Source organism: Petaurus breviceps, unplaced genomic scaffold (assembly GCF_028583685.1).
Source record: "Petaurus breviceps papuanus isolate PSGF00001 unplaced genomic scaffold, PetGlider_PUasm1.0 140, whole genome shotgun sequence".
Taxonomy (NCBI): domain Eukaryota; kingdom Metazoa; phylum Chordata; class Mammalia; order Diprotodontia; family Petauridae; genus Petaurus; species Petaurus breviceps.
Window position 1 is genome coordinate 50865087 of NW_027185698.1, and position 22022 is coordinate 50887108.

A 22022-nucleotide genomic window follows, 5' to 3' on the forward strand; every position below is an offset into this window, starting at 1 on the left:
AAGGAACTTACATTCTAACGGGGAAGATAATATGTAAAAGGCGGCTATAAGAGGAGAAAGGTACCAATGAGGGGGAAAGGTGACTCAGTTTGGAGAGTCGGGACTGGAGGCAAGAGAGGATGGAATATGACTGGTTTGGAAACTTCCTCAAACGGAGATTCCAAGAAGTAATACACCAATTGGAGGAGGTTACATGTGATTGGGATATTCAAGAGATTCCTGGACTATCTACTTTATCCAAGAATGGAGCATCTGGAGAAGTTCTAGGTCCCTTTGCCCTCCAGGTGTAGGCATCCACTAGGGCAAGAAGGTTTCTTGGGTGGAGGTGAAGAAGTCTGGAGAGTCAACAGAGCCAGAAGAGGAATGAGACCAGTAGATAGAAACAGCTAGGTGACACAATGGATAGAGTGTTGGGCCTGCAGTCAGGCTCATCTTCCTGAGCCTCCTACGCATACTAGATGTGTGACCCTAGTCAAGTCACTTAACCCTGTTTGCCTCAGTTTCCTCATCTGTCAAATGAACTAGAGAAGGAAATGGCAACCCATTCTAGAATTTTTGCCAAGAAAACTCCAAATGAGATTATGAAGAATAGGACACAATTGAACAACAGAATCTATGAGAGCAACTCCTAACACCAGAGGGATTCTACCAACCTTTGTATGATTGGGATATTCAAGACATTCCCGGACTATCTACTTCATCCAAGAATGAAGCATCTAGAGGAGGCTCTAGGTCCTCTTTGCCCTCCTGAGTGTAAGGCAGTACTACCCAGACACAGATTGTGGTTTGGGACTGGGATGGTTTTCCTAGACCTACAGAGCATCCCTCTTTACTTCATATAGACCAGAATGGATAATTCAGAAATTGGAATGGGAGGGGTAGGAAACTGGTGAAACTGATGTGTTCGTTTGTGTATGCTATGGACATTTTACCAGTAAATCTGTTGTTAGAGCTGAGTGTGGCCCCGTGTCTCTGTCCTTTGAGATCTATAAATGAAAAACTCAAGGTGCTTAGCAGAAATTTATTGAATTGAGAATAGGGGTTCTGCCCTCAAGAAACTCATGAATACAGGTATGTAAAGTGCAAGCTAGAATGTAAGAAGGGCTGTTAAGAGAGGTACAAGCAGAATATTATGGTCAAGCTATTTTCTATAGAGCAATAGCAAACTACAAATGGTGACATCAAAACATGATCCAGATGATTTATATAGAAATGCAGATGAACACAATTCTGAGATTTACCATCATACCAGGCAAATTGATAGATGAAAAAAGATGGGGACACTCCCTGTTGGAGAGGTTGCAAAAGGTAGGCATGCTGACATACTATTGGTGGGGTTGGGAAAGTAGTATTTCAATGTCTCTATCCATGTCCTTTGACCCAATAATCCCACTACTGCATATATACTTCTAAGGAAATGAAAGACAAAAGTGAAAGGGTGTATGCATATGTATATGTATGTATATATAAATACTTGTACATGCACACACATATATGACTCTGGGATAGCAGAAAAGTGGAAACAAAGTGTGTTTCCATTGATTAGGGAATGACTGAAAAAGAAACAAATCTCTGGTATGGATTCATGGAGAAGGTTGCATTTGAGCTGGATTCTGAAGGGCAGAGCAAAAGAGAAATGGTACATTAGGCAGAAAGAATAGCAGAAGGTAAGGCATGGAAATATGAAAGAGGGATATGGTATAAAGAATGAGGTATTTGAGCACCAGAAGTTCAGAGTTTGGGCAGATCCTTTCTTCTGAGCCTCAGTTTCCTCATATGTAAAAATGAAAGAGTTGATTAAGATGGACAGAACATGGATGATTTTTTAATAATAGTTTGGGGCTTTACAAGGAGCCTTGAAGAGTCTGGACTTAACTAGGAGGTAGCTATCACATAGTAGAAATAACCCTGGATTGGGAAGCAAAAGATAAGGGTTCCAATTTGGCCCATTTATCAGCTAGATGACCTTGGGGCAAGTCATTTGACTTCACTGTCTAATTTCCTCATCTCTAAAATGGGGATAATAATTCACTCCCTACTTCATGTGGTCATTGTGAAGATCAAATGAGTTAATGTTGGCAAGGCACTTTGCAAACTCTAAATATCAGCTGTAATTATTTTTTAAGGTATTTATTTTATTTTATTTTTTGTAGGGGGGAGAAGGTAGGGCAATTGGGGTTACGTGACTTGCCAAGATTACACAGCTAGTTTTTGTGTTGTGTCTGACACCGGATTTGAACTCAGGTCCTCCTGACTCCAGGGTTGTTCCTCTATTCACTGTGCCACCTAGCCACCCCAATCAGCTGTAATTATTAACAATAATAATAGTGATGATAATAATTCAGAAGGCAGTGGGTAGCTGTAGAAGATTTTTGAGTAAGAAATAATCATGATTATTAATCAGAGATTAATTTGTGGGGGAAGGGGGATGGATGAAGAATTGGAGCTGTGGTTTCATTGGTTTAGGGGACTCCTAGTGAGCAATATTCCTCTATCAATGCACACTGGCAGCTGCCCTACAACTCATATATAGGCTTAGAGTTAGATCTGGGTGTACTGAGAGCTTGAGTTTTACCTAAGGTCACACAATTGGAATGTATCAGAAGCTGGACTTGAACACGTGTCTTCTTGACTATGAAACTACTTTTCTATCTATTACATGATGCTACAGGAGGGCAAAAGCAAGGCAGGGTGTTGTAGAGGGTGGAGAGGCAGCCTCAGGGTAAAGAATCTCTGGGGTCATGTCTAGCCTCTGATATGTACTAGTTGAGGAACCCCCTCAGCGCCCTAGATGGTTCTCCAAACCTAGACAAGTGGTAGAGTTGTTGCATCTAATTTGGTGGAGAGGGTTTCCTCAATGGGAATCTTGATGAAATCATAGGTCCAATAAAAAGATGGCTTATATGCAGTCTCACTTCTAGACTATATGTCTAAATAACATTAGAGGAAAGAGATATCTATTAGTACTTTCTCATTCAGCCCAAGAGCTCCCTGTGGCCTAGAGCATCATTTAAAAAATCTTCCATAGACAATGTCCCTTAGAGCTGGTTCACACCACTTGTCACCTTTCCTAAGGTCCTGCCTGCTTTCTTTTGGTCTGGAGCTTATAGATGATTTGGCTTCCATCATTCCAAGAATAGAGCTGTTTCTCCTGGGGATTGTAGTGGATCATAGAGTGAACCCTCTGCCGTGTCGGCAAGACCAAAGTAGGGATGTGCTGCATGTTGACGGTTCGCAGGATATCATAGACACAGTTGATGATGTGGGAGCTTTGGCGACCTCTACTATATACTACATAGAGGACCCCACACAGGAGAAAGGCTGCCTCAGCATCTCTGCTACTGCAGAAGGATGTCCAAGTGTGCTCCACAGCCATTGTTTCAGGGTCTATTTTTGTGATGATCAGGTGGTCTATCTCTCTGTGAATGGCCCAGAGCCCATGCTCATCCACAGCAAGGTCGATGTGAGTCCAGGGGGTATGGTGATAGACTGGTATGCCATGGCTCCCTGGGAGTAGCATCCGATCCTCCACACTCCTCTTCTGAAGGTTGTATTTGATGATCTCATTGGGGGTACCATGGTTGTGGAAGAATAAGAAGCCCCGATAGATCACCTGCCCAGTCCCTTGCCAGGACAGCATCAGGACAAGCTTCCGGGGTATGGGCTTGCCTTCCATAAATGCTTTCATATTGGCAAATTCCCATATGGTGTTGTTCCTGGAGCCACTTAAGAAATAAATCTTGGGGGAATCATTGCTGATATCTTTCATCCAACAGCCATGAGAGTCCTTGGTTGTCTTCACAATCTTCATTGACTTTATGCCTGTCAACATGTTGTCACAGCCTGTACACAAAGTGAGAGAAAATAAAAGAAAGGGTTATTTTGTATATTTTTGATATCTGCATTCTCAGAAAACTGGAAGGCTTCTTCTCTTTCCTTCTCTTTTCTTTAGTATAAGTTATTGGAAGGCCAGAGTGGAATAGTAGATAGACAGCTGTCCCAGGAGCCCAAAAGACCTGGGTTCCAGTCCTCCCTATGACACACACTGGATGGGGGACCCTGGGTATTCTAGGCAACTTTCTAAGACTGAAAGTTTAGGATGATGTGCCAACCTGCACTGGAAGAGGGAGTTTCCTCACCTGGAAGTCCTAGTGCTTATCTCCCATAAAGGGTTTCCTCAGAAGGAAAATAATATATACCCTATTCATTTAATTTCCTTGAGATGAATTCCCAAGATTAATATATGTAAGGACAACATTCATAGTGGCCGCTAGGTGGCGCAGTGGCTAGAGCACAGGTCCAGGAGTTAAGCAAACCTGAGTTTAAATTCTGCCTTACTGTGGTCAACTCACCCCATCTCTATAAAGCCTCAGGTTACCCATCTGTAAAGTGGGAATAATGATAGCGCCAACCTCCCAGGGCTGCTGTGAGGGCCAAATGAGAAGCACTTTGCAAAACTTGCAGGCTAGCTATTATTATTAGCTGATTTAACCATCTCATTCTTATAATTTTTTTTGTTTTTGTTCTTTTGAGATGCCCAGGATGGTGCTGGGCCCATATTAAATGCTTGATTAATACAGAGGAGAAAGAGACCTTGAGATCATATAATCCAGCCTGTATTTGAGCAGGATCACGGTCTACAACATTCCTAAAAAAGGCACTAGTACTCAACCCTCCCACCCCCCTTTCTTGACCTCCCCATGTGGAAAATGCACTATCTTCTGAGCAAACTCAGCCCACTTCTGGGAAATGATAATTATTAGAAAGCTTTCTGTTATATAGAGCTTAAATGGACTATACCCATTGGTCTACATTTTGCCCTTTGGAGTCAAGCAGAGGTAGTCAGTCTGTCGGTAAACAAGTATTTATTAATGCTTCAGGGGCATAGTGTGGATAGAGTCAGGGGCATAGTGTGGATAGAGTGCTGAGCTTGGAATCAGAAGGACTTGAGTTCAAATCTGGCCTCAGATACTTACTAGGTATGTGACCCTGGGCAAGTCATTTAATTTCTGTTTTTGATTTCCTCAAATGTAAAATGGGGATTATAGCAGCATCTGTTTTCCAGGGTTATTGTGAGGATCAAATGAAATAATATTTGTAAAATATTTAACACAGTGTCTGGCACATAGAAGGCATTATAGAAATCCTTCTTCCCTTCCCCTCTTTTATTAAGTACCAGTCATTATGCTAGGCACTGGGGATACAAAAGACAGTCTCTGTCCTTGAGCTCACAATCTAATGGGAGAAACAGCAAACAAACAAATACATACAAACAAGCCAAAGACAGGAAAAATAAGAAATCATTGATAAAGGAAGGGCACTAGAATTAAGAGGGGTTGGCAAAGACCTCTTATAGAGGTAAGATTTAGCTTGGAAGAACTTGAAGTCTAGTCTGCCTTTAGTATGAACGCTCACTAACTACTTGAAGACAAATAATCATAGTGTTTCCAAGTCTCTTGTTCTTTAAGATAAATATACCACCCCCCCCATGCCTAGTTTGTTCAATGGACCCTCATATAGCAGCTTCTCTAGTCATTCTGCTTCTACTGATATGACCCTAAATCATGTTAGATTGTTTTAATTTTTTATTATCACACGATTGATCGATGTTTTATCACCATAGCATATTTGATAGAATGCAGAACTTGTACAATATTCAGGAAAACTTAGACCTGAATCCCAGCTAAAACGCTAGCTGTGTGGCTCTTGGCAAATCACAAACTCTCTGGGTCTTGGTTTCCCCACATAAAAAATGGGCATAATAATAGCATCTTTCACAAAAGGTTGTTATGATTATAAAATTATATATATGTACATACATCTATTTATGTACATATACATAAATATGCCTGTATTTATATACATACATATATATATATAGTGTTTTGCAAGCATCAAACTACTAAGTGTTTTTAATATAAAAATTATAAAAATAATAACTTATTTCTATCATGAGCTCAATCCCATTAACTCTTGGTCATACCCATGAAATTTAATTTATATCCATTTATTGAGATCTCTACACTCTTGAATACTTTGTGTATTTATGTATAGACATCTGAGGTCATGGGGCTCTTATTATGATGCTTTTCTTGGATACTGTCTCCTGTGAATGACTAGTCTTCTCTAATAAACATTTTCTTCTGATGTTGTATCCACTGCACTCTGACTTGAAAGATCTATGAGGGCAATTTTCTCCCTCTCTATCCACTTTTAGTTTAAATACCTCTCCAGGCAAACATATTTTTTAATGACTCTTTATAGGTGCACTCCATCCTGGGCCAAGAGCCAAACAATTCCTCTATCTCATCTTATATTCTGTTCCCCCATGCCTGTAATGCTCTCCCTTCTCATCTCCATTGTCTAGCTTCCATCTCTTCTTTCAAGGCTCAGCTAAGCCTTTTCTCGATGCTAGAATTGATTCCCTCTGAGGTTCCATCCATTTTATCATATATTAATGTATATGTCTTCTGTGTACCTAGTTGTTTGTATGTTGTCTCCCCCATTAGAACATGAGCTCCAGGAGGGCAGGAATCATATCTTTCTTTGTATCCCAGTCCTTAGCACAATGCCTGACATGGAGTTAATGCTTAATAAATGATTTATTATTTGTTATAATCAGAAATTAAAATTTTATTCCCAGACGCCATCTTTTAAAATAGCTGTTCACTGTCTAAATCTACCTTTCTCTTCTGTATCCCTCATCTTCCATAGATAGCAGTAATGAAAACATGTTTCTCTCATTAGATTGTGAGCTCAAGAACAGAGACTATCTTTTGTATCCCCACTGCTTAGCATAGACTGGCATTTTGGTTTTTTGCTTAGGACTTGCTAATCCTTATTAATTTTAGGTTTCTTCTGTCGTTATCCTTTATTCTCACATGAATCAGTAGAAGTGAGTAGTGGTTATCAGCCTTGACAAATCTTGTGGGGGTTTCCAACATGCCCCTGATACTTGCTCTGGAATATGACATTAGCCATATGACATTACCATCATATCAGTATGTTGTCCCTGTCAAGTCAACCACCCTTTTCATAGGGAGTCTCAGAACAGCATGATTTTCCTCTATTGTCTTTGTTCAGTACTTGGATCACCTTTTTCTTGGTGGTACCTTTGAATCTACATCATTATTCCTTCATCCTCAGATAGTCCAGTGCTCCATTCTATAGGAAGAGCCATAAACCTATGATCTCACTCTAAATATTCAGTGGTCCTTATTGTCATGGTCTTCATTCTCCATCCACTTCTGGCTCACTATCCAGCCAGCTTCACCTCCACCTCCATACTCCCAGGCATCCTCCTTCCTGCTCCTCCCTTTTCTGTTCACCTTTATAATTTATCTTTCCATATTAGAATGCAAGTTCCTTGTTAGTAGGAACCATCTTGTTTTCTTATTTTTGTATCCCCACAGCCTAGCATGGTACCATGCAAATGATCACTCACTCACTCTAATCTATCACCTATCAATTATTCATCTACTCTATCAGTTATCCACCCAATCTATCACCTGTCTAATCTATCATCATCTATCTTCCTAGCATATCTACCCGACAGACTCCTGACATAGGTTGGAATTTCCTCACTGCCACTTCAGATGATTTTTTCCCTTTGAAGCACTTCTACTCTTCAAGGAATTAAAGATACTTCCTTAACTCTGAGAGAAGAAAGGCTTCCCTCCAACCTATTCATACACGGAGCTGTCACTTGGCACTGATCTATTCCACAGATCTATTGTACTTTGCACATGACTGTGTACTCCCTCTTCCGGGAAAGAGTCATAGAGTGGATTTGGACATCAGAGAATCTGGGTACAAATCAACGCTCTGCCACCGATTAGTTGTGTGACTCCCCTTTCCCTTGCCTTCTATGTTACTGAAATTTAGAACCTCACTGCTCTGTTGCTTTTATTACTATCTCTTTAGACTTGCCATGCTGTCATTTATTGACCTAAATTGTGTTTGCCATGCCTATCTTCTGCTCTAGGGACTCTTGAGTGAGGAATTATTTAAAATGGGCTTTCAAACCTTTTATTTTTTCCCTTCCTTTTAAAAAATTAAATCTTATTTTTTAAAATTAATAAGCACTTATTTTTTTCTCCCTTCTACTCTCTTCCTCACCCCACACTGGAATACAAAGAAGTAAAACTCTTATAACATCTACAGAGTCAAGTAAAACAGATTCTCATATTGACTATGTCCAAAATGTATCTTATTCTATATATTGAATCCATCATCTCTCTGTCAGAAGGTAGGTTGGATTCATCTTTGGTTTTTGTTCATTGTTTGTCCTTTGTTCTTGAAGAGGACTATGACATTAGGAAGGTGATATTGTGACTTGCAAGTGAATTGGATTTAAGCAAGGGGGGACTGTTCAAAGTCACCAGCCTCACTCTCTCTTCTAGAGCCATCTGGGTCCAGTGGCAAGATATAGATTAGAACAGTTAGAGATGGCCCTGGATGTAATGGGAGACCTTGACCTTTTTAAGCTAATATCTTACCCAGGTCTCAGTTTGACTGAAGCAACACCCATTCAGTGACTAAGGCTAGGTAAGAAATGAGATAAAGAGTGACCTCTTTTACCTGGTCAGAAAACAAAAACCAAAGGAATCTGGGAGGGGAAGACCCTCAGGGATCATGGTTAACCATTGTGTTGACAAAAGTTCTTAAGTCTTTTGAGTTATTTAATTTTATAGTGTTGTCACAGTAGAAATTATTCTCTTGGTTCTGCTCACTTTACTTTGCCTCAGTTCATTCAAGACTTCTCAGGTTTCTCTAAAACATTCATTTCATCCTTTCATACAACATCACAGTAACCCATCACTTTTATATACCATACTTTGTTCTGTCATTCCCCAATGAATGGGCACCTCCTTAGTTTCCAGTGCTTTGCAATTACCAAAAACAAACAAACTGCTATGAGTATTTTTTTACATAGGGGTCCTTTTCTTCTTTCTTTGTTTGATGTCTTTGGGATAAATGGTTACAGTGGTATTTTGGGGGCCTTAAAGTCATACTTGTGATTTCATTGATATAAGGAACTCTGAAAAGAAAAAACTCCCTCTCCCAGTGCAGACTGACACCTTCTGTGAAACCTCTAGTCTTGGAGAGTTGTTTGGGGGCACTAGAGGGTTGACTGATTTGCTCAGGATTATGTGGCCAGTATGTGTCAGAAGTGGGACTTTATTCAGAGACTGGACATCTGTTACAGTAGGGCTACCTTTCCTGCATGATTAAGCTAAATTGTCGCTGAAATACATTCCATCTCCCATATTCTGTGATTCTGTGGCTTGAACACAAATCTTTCTAAGCCAAGACCAGTTTTCTACCAATTATGGAACATTGTCTCTCCTGGACTTTTATTTATATTAATATCTGTAGATATTGATATAGATATTGATCTGCTTAAGTGTTCTATTTTCTCCTACCCTCTGCCCCAATAGCATGTAAGTCCTTTAAGCGCTGAGGCTATTTTTTGATTTTCCTTGCATACCCAGCACCTCTCACAGTGCCTTACATGTAGCAGTTGCTTAAAAAAAAATGCTTGTTGAATGAATGTTACTTGCTCAGCTGAAATTTGAGCTATAATTAGCTCCTTCCAAAACTGTAATATAAACAGAAGCACCCTCAGCTGTTGCTTAGGAGAAGGTTTTTGTGTCAAACTAAATCCTAGCTCTAGCTTTTCTTCACGTCTTTCTCCTCTATGTAATGATCAGACTTCAGGTACCTTACATTCTCCCACTGCCTCAGTAGGTCTTCAGTCTCTACTGGCTTCAGAAAGAAGTTTTATCTCTAGAAATATACATTTCTAGAAGTTTTTTTATATGTATATATATGTGTGTATGTAAATATGTATATATGTGTATGTATATATTTTTATATGTATATATGTGTGTGTGTATACATAATAAGGTTCACAGAATCTCAGAGTTGGGAGGCATCTTGGAAGTCTTATAATTTAACTTCTACCTGAACTAGGTAGGGATAAGACCAGTGACTTAACAGGTACAGAGAACTCCCTGGTGAGGAATGTCTTTCTATCAAAGCAGATTTATTATAGCATTTTAAGGTTTGCCAAGTGCCTTACAAATATTATCTAGCTAACATTTATATAGGGCCTACTGTGTGCCAGTCACTGTGTTAAGCATGTTACAATTACAATATCATTTGATCCTTTCAACACTCCTAGTTGGTAGGTGTTATTACTATCCCCATTTTACAAATGAGGAAACTAAAGCAGACAGAAGTTAAAGGATTTACCCAGAATCATGCACCTAGTTAAGTGTCTGAGACTGGATTTGAACTTAGGTCTTTTTGACCTGGGCCCAGTGTTCTATACACTGATTAGGATGGAGAGAGATAAGGGGATCTGTCCAGGGTCACACAGCCAGTATGTGATTTGAACCCAAGCCATCCTGTTTCTGAAGCAGACTTTCTGTGCTCTACTGCATGCTAGCTTTCTACTTAAGTATGAACTCCTATAACATGTCTGACAAAATCATCCAGTCCTGGCTTGAAGATGCCCCTCAAGGCCAAGCTCAAATACCACTTTCTCAATCCCACTAATTTTTATTAAGGACTGACTCTGTAAATCTTTGGTCTTAGTATTGGAGAAATGAAGAGAAAAAGAGAACAATGCCTTCCTGCTTTTTTTTTTCTGGAACAGTCCTCTCTTTTTCTCATAATAAGATGTAACTTGCTGGCTTGCTCATCTGTGAAAGATATATAATTAGTAGATTCCTGCTAAAGCCCAAGGCCAACAGATGCTGGCCTCAGCTATCATCTGTGAGAAGATTTTATGTTGAAATCTAACATCTAGACTATTTCCACTTTCTGCCACCCCTTTCTTCTCACCTTTCCCTGCTGATCAGGCTGCAGAAAACTTCTATTATTGTCTTTCCTCTTTACTGTTTCAGCATCTTTTCTTCCCACTCTCTTGAGTGAGCTTTGTCTATATTGGAGTTTCCCATTTTTTTTTTTTTGGCAGGGTTGGGGAGAGTATGGGGGGAGGAACTTTCTTTGCCTTCTCTCCCTCACTATATAATATTATTTGCTTTTTTGGTACCCAGAATATTCTGTAGATATGAAACCCATTCTGCCCCAGGTTTGAGGCTTGTGAATCAGCATTCACTCAAAGACTTCGTTCATAAGATTCTTCTGATGTATTTCTTTTATTAGCCAACCTAAACCAAAGATATTTAATAAAGCAACATAACATGTAGAAAGAAAGATTTCCACCATGCAGGTTTCCTGCCACTGGCCCAGATAGACTCTTCTACTGGTTACCCTTCCACTGGTGAGAGAAGGAATGCTGGTAGGGAATGTGTGATTGGGGGATACCTATGGCGCGGTACATGGGTAGGTAACATGTGTGCCAAGGAACAACTATCTAGGTTAGCTAAAACCTCTGACACTATAGAACCATCAATATTTTCTGGTGATGTCATTGGGTAAGCTGCTTTCTCCTCTGAACTGGAGTTTTCTGCCAGTCTGTTATCTCTGTGATGCCCTTCCTTATGGAGGTTTCAACTGCTGGGCCTGCTCTCTATTAGGTATTTCTGCTGCTGCTTTACTCTGCAACTAACTGCTGGTCGTGGGCAGCTAGTATATAGCTTGGGGTAAAGAGGAGGAAGAGGCCAGCCTATCTTTAGCTTGATAGCTCCAAGAGCTATTTTCAGTTCTTTTCAAACCCCTAGCATATTGCAATCCGTCAACGAACCAGAGAAGTCTTTAGGCATTTTAAATCTGTCTCTTGAATTGAATTCTTCTCAGGCCCCCCATCTCAGTCTTCTATCTGATTTGGGGTTAGAACATTCCTTTTAATACATGTCATGCCCAGTTGTATGTCCTTTCAAAGCATTGTAAGGTTTCTTTTTAGAAAAACCACAAAGGTTCTATGTCAAGCTAAGGTAACTAGGTACTTTTCATTTTCTATAATGTCGCTTGTTTCTGTGATAATCAAATTGGAGCAAAACCAAAAGGTACAGCTAGAGCGGGCAACTTCCATCCTACTTCCTTTGCTCAACGTTCCTGTCTTTGTTATGCATTTCTGCCAGCAACAAATTCACCGTTTTTCCTAAGCTCAACTGATTAAAAATTAGAAGATAACTGCCAAAGCCCTCACACAAACTAAAGTTGTTTCTAGCAGTTGTCTATGAGGATTAGAAATAGGTTTTCCCAGGCCTAGTTCTATTTTTTCTAATAAGTATCTGAGGCCAGATTTGAACACAGGAAAATGAGTCTTCCTGATTTGGGGTCTAGAACTCTATCCACTGTGCCACCTAGCTGCCCAGAGTCAGGAAGGTTTGTTTTCAAATCTAGCTTCAGACACTTTGTGTGACTCTGTTTGCCCCAGTTTTCTCATCTGTAAAATGAGCTGGAGAAGGAAATGGCAAACCACTCCAGTATCTCTGCAAAAAAAAAACAAAAACCCAAACAAGGTTAGGAAGGATTGGGCATGACTGAAACAACTGAACAACAAAAAAACCTTTCACTTACCTGACTGTATTCTCCAGAAGGGGAGGGACAACTTAATCCCAATATCTTCCCCAGTGTCTAATACAATGCTCTGCCCACAGTGGGTACTTATAATAATGTGGCAGGCAGATGTAGAAAGGCATGAGAGGATTTGGGGTAGTGGGTTTACAGGAATAGAGTCCTTCTGAAAAGGATTTGCTTTACCATGGTGCTGTGGACTGGAACCCCTACATAAAGGAAAGGAGGAAGGGCTTCTGGAGAAGAGCAGAGGTTCCTGGGAGAAAGAACCAGGAAGAGGAAGAAGTGTCCTAGAGATGGAAGTAATGAAAGAAAAAGCTGAAGGACCAGGTCAGAAGTGCTTGAGGCAAGCAGGGAGGAACTACAGAGTGAGAATTGAGGCTCTCAAGAGACAGGACAAAGCTGTTGTATGAACTGTAGGAAAGACTGTAGCAAAAGCCTTGGTGCCAAGATAAAGGCCATCTTTCTACACTGGCCTTGAGACCCACAACAGCACTGTGCATTTAGGACTTCATCTTTTAGTGGTGTGAGTTTTTTCCTCCAGAATTGTGTTACGTGCTATTAGGGAAGGAACAAGGCCAGGAATGGAGAACCTGCAGCCTTGAGGCCACATGTGGTCCTCCAGGTCTTCAAGTGTGACTCTTTGACTGGCCAGATATATTCTGTGAAGTTTGGATTCAGTCAAAGGGCTGCACTTGCGGACCCAGAGGGCCACATGTGGCTTTGAGGCCTCAGGTTCCCCACCCTTGCCTAGCTAAACTGGCTGATTTGTTCTGTCAGTGACTTTCTATCTCCCATTTTCATATTTTTGCACAGACTACCATTTTTGGAATGCCCTCCTTTCTTACCTTCACATTGTTGAATTCAAGGCTCAGCTTAGATGTCACTCTCTTTGAGCCTTTTCCTGATTTTTCCAGTCCTTTTCAATTACTGTGCATTTTGGGGGTATATACTCTGTATTTACTGACCTATGAATATGTTGTCTTCCTCATAAAAATATAAGATCTTTGAGGACAGGGACTGTTTTTTATTTTTCTTTGTATCCCCAGCACCTAATCAATTCCTGGCACAAAATAGGAGCTTAGTAAATGCTTGTTAATTGATTGAAATCCTTGGCTACCACAGACACAGCCATCAGTCACCTCCAGTATTTGAAGTGGGAAGGATATGGACCAGAGTATGGGACCCAGGAGCCAGGTTGTCACCTTTATGTCCCAAAATTAGCTTCAGCCTTCAAGCCTACCCCTGATGGTCCAGAGAGACTTCTTAGGGGAAAGAATGATGCTCCCTGTCCTGTACATTCCCTGAAAATGCATAAATGTAGGGTATGTCAGATGACAGGGATTTGGGCGAGTGACAAGAAAGGAACCGACCAGATCAAGGCTGGATGTAAAACCTTCATGTGTCTACAGCATATGAGTTTATGATGTGACAAATTATACCTGAACTCTTTGTCCAGCTTGTTGGATAACCTGTCATCTGCCTCAGGTGTGCTGAAACCTGGACCTTACTTCTAATGAGCTCCCCTCTCAGACTTTGCTTTGAATTTCTGGTCTCAATTCTACTTGTAGCTGATGCCATCTCCTCTCTCTGAACTCCTCTGCTAACCTTGTTTCTCTGTTCTTCAAAAAGGAGAGGGTTTAGCTAACACCATATCCTCTGAGAACTGGGCCTTATAGATTAGTTCAGAGAAGGAATTCACAGTCAAAGAAGTCCTGGATCCCTGGAATTGTCAGGGAACACATCAGGGTCTCATGGACTGGCAAGGCTATGGGTCAGAGGAGCACACAAGGGATACTGTACTTTTGTGACTTGGCACTGTACTTTTCCTCTGGATAAATCTTGGGTTAAGATATGGCCTCCATAAAGACACTTCTCTTGCTGCATCTGCTGAAGCTTTCTGAACAGCCCAAAAGATATTAAAAAACCAAACAAAAACCATGTAATCTGACCTATTTGTACTAAAAATATGTTAATGTTAACAAAATAATAACAGTAAATTCTTATTTATGCTTAATATCTACCAATCCATGATTCAGTGTCAGTGACTGTACTCTCTAAATAACTTAAAGACATTGGGTGCAGGCAGCCCCCATGTTGGTGGAAGTGCTGACACAGTTTCCAGGTTCCCTTCCTACCTTTGGTTTGGTTGCCCTCCCTTTCCTGTTGTGCTAACACAAAACTTCAGAGTGGGTATCACGTCTTGTATTTCTGATCTTGAACAAAGGTAAAATGAGTACATTTTAAATTTATATAAAAGGGGAAAATCCTACTTTTGAAAACTTTCAGGAAACTTAATAACAAAAGTTTTTTTAAAATTAGTATTTTTTTGACTTCCCAATGGGTGGGGGAAGGGAGGGAGAGAGAGAATTCAGAACTCAGTTTTTTAAAAGAATGTAAGAAATAAATAATATATTTAAAATTAAAAATAAAATACAATTTAAAAAATTGGTATTAGCTATTTTTGTGGTTGTTTAGTCATGTCCAATTCTTCATGATCCCATGGACCATACAGTTTTCTTGCAAAAAATACTGGAGTGGTTTGCCATTTCTTTCTCCAGTATATTAAAGTAAACAGAGGTTAGGCAATTTGCCAGGGTCTCGCAGCTAGTGTCTGAGGACTGATCTGAACTTGGGTCTTCCTGACTCCAGGCCCAGCACTCAATCCAATGAGCCATCTAGCTGCTTGTTTGCTATTTTGGGTAGGATCAAATCAGTCCTTGCTTTTTAGTACTCTGGTGCACTAATTTGCAAATAATTCCAATTCCATGAATGGGATTCTGATATAGGTATTGCGTTCTCTAATGTCACAATGGGAGGCTAATATAAACATGTGAAGTTATTTAATTTTATTAGTCTCATGGGGTCATAGATTTAGACTTGGGAGGTGCCTTAGATGTCGCCCAATTCAGTCGCCACATTTCACACAGAAACGGGGTTTATTTTTATTGTGTAAGTTTCTAAATATTATTAATCGCATAGCCTTGAGTGTGAAATTGGGTTACAGAATTCAAGTGCCTGACCTAGTTAATAATCTTAGCCCTTTCTGGTTGGTTTAACCATGCTCAAAAGCAGCATAAATAGGATAAATAAAACACGAACCAAGTTCTCCTTAGAAGCCATGAAATGTTTATTGCTGTTCTCCTGAGTACCTTATTTTCTGACTTTTCTATTGAAAGCTGCCTTTTCCTTGCTACTAAGACAGTTTCTTGTCTTCCCTGTTTTGGGAGATTAAATTATCCCTCCATCCTTTCTGGAAGTTGTAACCAGGCGGAAGGTGTGACCCACTTTCCTGGAGCTCAGTCAGCCTAGGGAACATCTGCTGCTGCATGGCTGGCCTGGGATCTTTCCATAAGTACATTTCTGTGGAAATGCTGCTTTCTTAGAGGTGACCAGTGTATGCACATGTGGGAATGACCCATTTTTATGTTCCTCTGTATATTCATGTATCTCCCTTTCTATGTATATTTTTACCCATAAAGACCAGAGTTATTCTGTCCATTGAATACTTTAGGTAGAACTGTAATTAAAAATGTTTATGCCTGGGGCAATTAGCATAAAAGTCACGTTCAGTTGAGGAATGGATTGGTGAGGCAGTGCCTTGTGGTGGGGACACAGGGATCGTGGGGCACTGATATTGGGGGTTAAGGGGAACGTAGACACCATGAGGGAGGAGTTCACCTTAGCACATCAAAGCATTGCATGTGCTGTTTATCACCCTCTCAACCAGGTGTTCTGGGACAAAAGTCCGGTTGCCTCATCTTCATTATCACTAACTCAGTGGTTCTTAATCTGCAGTCCACAAACTGATTAAAAAATTAGTAACGATTTCAGTATAATTGGTTTCCTTTGTAATCTTATGCATTTCATTTTATATATTTGTATTTTAATATTATTCTGAGGAGTCCATGGGCGTCACTAGATGCACCAAAGGCGACCATGATGCTGAAAAGGTTAACAAACCCCTGTTCTAATTGTATGTGCAGAGAGCCCTTCCCCCACCCCAGAGTGGGAACCTGGTGGAGAAGGTTTAGAAAAGGTAAATCTTTCTTACTTGTGTTAAGGAGAGTCCTGACCTTTTGCTCTTCTTCAGAGTCTTTAATCTGCTTTTCCATCACCATCTTATCGTCTTCTATACATGTCTCAGATGTCCTAATGTATTCTAGGTAGTCAATCTCACGTTGCGCTCTTTCAACTCTGCCCCCCAAGTGATCCACTTCACTCTTATATTGAGTCTTATAAAGATGGCATCTCTCCAGGTCCGCAGAGACCTTCTTAGAGAATTCTTGGAATTCTTGAATGTATGCCCTTGTATCTTGGCGACATTTTTCCAGCCCTTGCTTAAGTCAGAAAACAAATACTGATTTCAGACTTTATTTCCTAATGTATATTTACTAGCAAATGGGGGAAAAAAGCAAAATGGAATTATTTTATATATTTCTTTTTCTCTTTCTCTCTTTTCCTCCCTCTCTCACCCTCTTTCTTTCCTTCTTTCTCTTTCCCTTCCCTTTTCCTTTCCTTTTTTCTTTCCCAGTAGAGCAAAAGTATGTAGAATGAAATGGTTTTATTTGCCGAGTAGCTTTGACCTTCTCTTCCAGATAATGGTTCCAGGTGAAATGGCCAGAGTGATTTTTTTGGGGGGGGATTCTTTCCATATTTTATGCCCATCTTTCTGAAACAGTTTTGTAGCCCTGAAAATAGCAAACTATAGACATATATGTAAGTAGTTGTGAAATTTTATTTTGAGGAGAACTTGGAGGCATTTAGGGACCTGTAAGCAAGGTGGCATTACCTGAGGGGCAGTTGTGAGATTTCCAAGTGTCCATGACTGCAGTGCATGTGTTTAAGGAGGTCAGATGGACAGGAGGAGTTCTAGCAACAGAAGCAGCAGCAGCAATGATATCTCGACTCTTAAAAATTGTTTTGTGGCCTTGGAATCTTGGTAATTTGGCTACCCCGTTTAAGGGCAGTATTTTGACCAGAATTGTAAGCAAAAAATGTGATATTACTCCTTTGGAATCTATAATTTCTCTGAAAATGATAGGAAACAACCACCAAGTGTAGGACATACATTGACAGAAAAACCAAAAATTTATCAGAACTTAGTGTACTAAAAACAGGATCATACACTTTCTTTTATTCTTAATTAACTTATTTTAATATAAACTATAGACTAATTCATTTAAAAAATGGAATTCAGCTTGAAAGCAAAAAAAAAAACCAACCCAGAATTAAGTTTCTAACTTATTTTTTTCTTCATTAATTTTGGTGCCGATCTAATAAATTGCCAGAAGAAATGGTCAGTTTGAGAGTATTGTGTGATTAAAAATGATATTAATTTTCTAGCTCCACATTATTTTAGGCAATGTAGTAGAGTTGATAGCAAGCTGGGCTTGAAATCAGAAAGATGGGAGTTCAGGCTTGTCTTTGACAAGTTACTAGCAGGGTGAGCCCAGGTAAGTCATAGTGCCCCAGGAGACTCTCTGAGACTGTAAATTGCACATCATTTAACTCTTAGAAGGAGTTTTTCACTGGAATTCCCCATACCAATGAAACAAAAGGTCTGGATAAAAAAATACATAAATATAATAAACACATACAAAGGGGCTGAAACTCCTTCTACCACAGCAGGCCAGAAACTCATTTGCAACATACAGTCTTGGAAAGTTACTGGGATATTGGAAATTTAAATGACTTGCCCAGGGTCACATAATTAGTATGTGTTAGGAGGACCAGAATCCAAGCCTTCCAGAGTTCAAGGCTAAGTCTCTTCATTGCTTCATGTATCTTTTATCTCTGTCTTTCCTCCTCTCTCACTCTGTCTCTCCATACATACTCACAAACATATATTCTCCTAAACAATAGCACCTGCTTTTTCAGAAACATACTTCATTGTCAAGATGGTCACAGTAAGAACAGGAGAAAAGCAAGGCATGTGTTTTTTTTTAAATACAAGTGAAAATGCAGACATTTACAAAGGAACAACACATTTTTTGGCCATTCCAATATACCTACCTCTAAGATCTGAAAGCGTCGAAAGATGTATTGGACCATTTCTGGGTCTTGGGCATCTTGTGGTTGAAGAAGAAAACTCATAAGGCAGAGTACTAAGAAGGGTCTGGCTTGAGCTGTCATGATGCCACCAAATCACTGGGGGGGGAGGGAGTGGGGTGGGAAACAAAGAGAAATAAAATGATCACCCAAGAAACCTTGGGGAAGCTGCGGTCGAATGATGTTGTGATTTGAAAGTGCAGCATGAAGAGTTGGAGTCTGTGGGGGGCACAGCAATTGAAGTTGGTTACTGTGGCAGCAAGCCTTTGGAAAACAGTGAAGAATGCTTGTTTGCTCCAAACAAGGCGCCTTCTGGTAATCAAATCCAGCTGTTCATGCATGAGCCAGTCATGTGAGGAGTTCCAGGCATGGGTGTTTTCACTGCCATAGGATGTTACACAACACCTCCCTGGGGAAGTTGGTGGGGGGAGACTTGGGATTTACTATCATAACCACTGAATTGAGGGGTTGGGAGGCAAAGAATTGTCACCTGCCAATGCCTGGGACTGCTTAAAGCTCCATTGTTGGGGGACTTTTTTTCTTTCTTGTGTTTCTCTTTCTAAGTTTGATATTTCTAGTTCACTGAAAAACTTCTCGTTATGCTTTCTAAAGCTGAATGGCCTGAAACGAACTTCTGTTTTCCCAGGCCCTGGGAAAAATAAAGCTCTGACAGAACTTTACTGGGAGACCACACCCATTGTCCAGATGTCCAGATTCCCTCTGCAATTTTAAAGGCACAGGAAGCAGTAAAGAAAATGCATGTCACCACAGACCCGTACTGTACTAAGGCATAACACACTCCTATTAATTCAAGGTTCCACCCTGAAACTTGGGAAATTCTCTCTCAAGGGCAGCCTATGTCACTGATACCACCTTCTTACTAAGAGCAGACTTGCTACAACCAATGCAGCAAAAGGAAGCCTTAGTGGTCCAGTGGTCAGAGCACTGAACTTAGCACTAGGAAGACCTATGTTTCAAGTCTTAGTTCTGTGACTTTGTATAAGTCTTATTTTTTTAATCCACAATTTCCTTATCTGTATTAGCAGTATCATTTGTATACAGTGAGCCTTTTTCGGGGGCAAGGAGGGACAGACCAGGCCTGTGATTTCATTGGCAGAGGGAACTTCTAATTCAAATCTGACTGGTACCTGTTCTACAATTTAGAAGCCTTGGGAATTGCCTGGAGCACTGAGATGCTAAGGGCTTTGCCAAGGGTCATGGAGCCAGTATAGATTTATAAAAAAATAAAAATAACAGCTAACATTTACCCAATGCCTACTCTGTGCCAAGCCCTTTATGAATATCTCACTTGATCCTTATAACAGTCCTAGGAGGTAGGTGCTATCATTATATCTATTTTACAGATATTTAGGAAGTATTTACAAATACAAGTAATTAAGGTAGTTTCTGCCCTCAGGGAGTTTATCTTCTAGTTGGGGAACCTAAAGGGGGAAGGTATGCCTGATACAGCACGGACTGAAGGTGACCACAAAATGGCATGGAGGTCTGGTTTGAGACGAAATCAAGCTAAAGCTTACCCATCTATCAGACCCTGGCTTCATAGGGACAAAATCCAAGATACTGGTGGGAGGGAGATAAGGATGATGGGCTGCTTTGGGGAAGAGTGCAATAATTCTTTTCCAGTGTTAAGTGGTAGCCAGATATTCTGGTAGCCCATGGGGGCATCACAATGGGGAAAGTCCACAAATTATGGCTGTTGAGGAGGCAGCTTGTGAGCCTTTGACTTTGATTGTTGCACTAGGCAGCTAGGATACAGTGGACTGGGGCTAGTTCTGCAGTCAGGGAGGTATAAGTGCAAATACTGCTTCAGATACTTTCTAGCTTGTGTGACTCTGGGCATAGTCTCAGTTTCCTTAATCCTAAACCTCAGTTACCTTAATCTTTAAAATGGAAGTAATAATAGCATCTACTTCACATTTGTTACCAATAATGGAATTAGAATATTTTTTGTGACTTTTATTTCATAGTGCTAGATTTTTGCTTTTTAAAAATATTTTATTAATTTGCAATTCTACCAGCAATGAATGTTTGTAGTTGTTTCTCCACAATTTAGACAATGAATTTAATTGTTTTTAATGTTTTTTGGTTGCCATTTTGGTGAGTGTAGAAGGTGGCCCCTGAGAATTGTTGCAATGAGTGTCTCTGATTATTAAAGAGGTAGAGTAATTTTTTTGAGTACTATCAAATGAGTAAACATATCTGAAGTGCTTTATAAACCTAAGAGTGCTATATTAATACAATTATCATCATAATTCCCAATTTGTGTTTCATTGCTGTTGTCCCTTGGTCATTTATCCCTCTGAAGGGGTGGGGATCCTGGGGCTTCAAGGACACATGGGGCTCTCTAGGTCCTCAAGAATCAAAAGATTCAGTCAAAGGGCCACACTTAAGGACCTAAAGGGTCCCAGGTTCCTGTAATTGTAATGAAATTTGAAGATCCCTTTGTATTGGCAAGCTAATGGGTACATAGCACCTAGTTTCAAATTAATTATATCAAGCCTCTGTTAAGAAACAGAAAGTATGAACCCCTGTTGCTGATGTAACAGGAAGGGGCTGAACAGGGAGGAGCTAATACTATATATATAAGGAAAAGCCCCAGATGGGAGAGTCAGAACTTCTTGGGGCAAGCATCAGAGGCAGAGCAGCTAGAGGGAGAGAGAGAGGGAGAGAGGAAGAGAGAGTTTCTCTGCTAGACTGAAGACTGAACTGAGAATTGAGAAGAACTGAGAAGAGAAATGAGAATTGAGAACTGAGACAGAATTTCTTGGAGCAAGCTGTGTGGAGGCTGGAGAAAGTGATTTTGATTTTGAGAATGGAGCTTCTGCTGAGACTTTTCTTCTGGGAACTTCTGCTGAGAGCTTCTGAGAACCAGGCTGAGGGGCTATCAACTTCTGGGATCTGCCTAAGACTTCCAAGTGCCAGCCAGTGCTGCTGAAGACTGAGGAAGCATGACTGTGGTGCCAGTACTTTGCACGAATGTTGTTGTGGCTTTGTTAATGTGAATAAATGTTATTGTGGCTTTGTTAAGCCTTGTCTTCCTGGGAACAGAGACTATGAGAGATTTGAGGTGGACTGGACACTGAGCTTCAGTGTGGAGCGGGAACTGCATGGAGAGCTGGACAAGGAACTGGGAACTGTCTGCCTTTGAACTGAGTTGGCAGTTGGTTAGATTGAGATGGGAGCTGGGACTATGGAAGAGGAAACATGGAAGATGAGAGCCTGCCTAGAGTCAAAATGAAAAGACCTCTCCATGGGTACTGAGTAGTGACTGATGAAATTTTAACTTACTTGTGACCTAGGGGTAGATGGCCTTTGTATTTTCCACTACCCCTTAAGAGGGTACTGAGTAGTGAATGATGAAATTGTAGCTTAATTGCATCCCATGGGTGGAGAACTTTGTCCCTTAAGGGACACAAAGTACAAAGGTCAGAGTTCTTGATTACATTACATTACTCCTT

The 22022-nt window shown here is 40.4% G+C and overlaps 1 protein-coding gene across 1 annotated transcript; it reads right to left on the reverse strand.

The window, feature by feature from the left end:
- Positions 1 to 1003: 1003 nt before the first annotated feature.
- OLFML1 (olfactomedin like 1) lies at positions 1004 to 18839 on the reverse strand. The gene is made up of 3 exons (XM_069072897.1): positions 18508 to 18839; positions 16547 to 16832; positions 1004 to 3843 (listed from the first exon to the last, which is right to left on the reverse strand). The coding sequence occupies exons 1-3, from the start codon at positions 18625 to 18627 to the stop codon at positions 3071 to 3073; spliced, it is 1179 nt and encodes a 392-aa protein (XP_068928998.1). The 5' UTR covers positions 18628 to 18839; the 3' UTR covers positions 1004 to 3070.
- Positions 18840 to 22022: the final 3183 nt, after the last annotated feature.

What these genes read in the sequence shown, in the direction of transcription:
- OLFML1 (XM_069072897.1), bottom strand. Translation starts at nt 18,627, where the DNA reads ATGACAGCTCAAGCCAGACCCTTCTTAGTACTCTGCCTTATGAGTTTT. An exon ending in GACGCTTTCAGATCTTAGAG is followed by an intron (nt 16,833 to 18,507) that starts GTAGGTATATTG and finishes TTCTGACTTAAG; the next exon opens with CAAGGGCTGGAAAAATGTCG. An exon ending in CAGGACTCTCCTTAACACAA is followed by an intron (nt 3,844 to 16,546) that starts GTAAGAAAGATT and finishes CTTTGTGTACAG; the next exon opens with GCTGTGACAACATGTTGACA.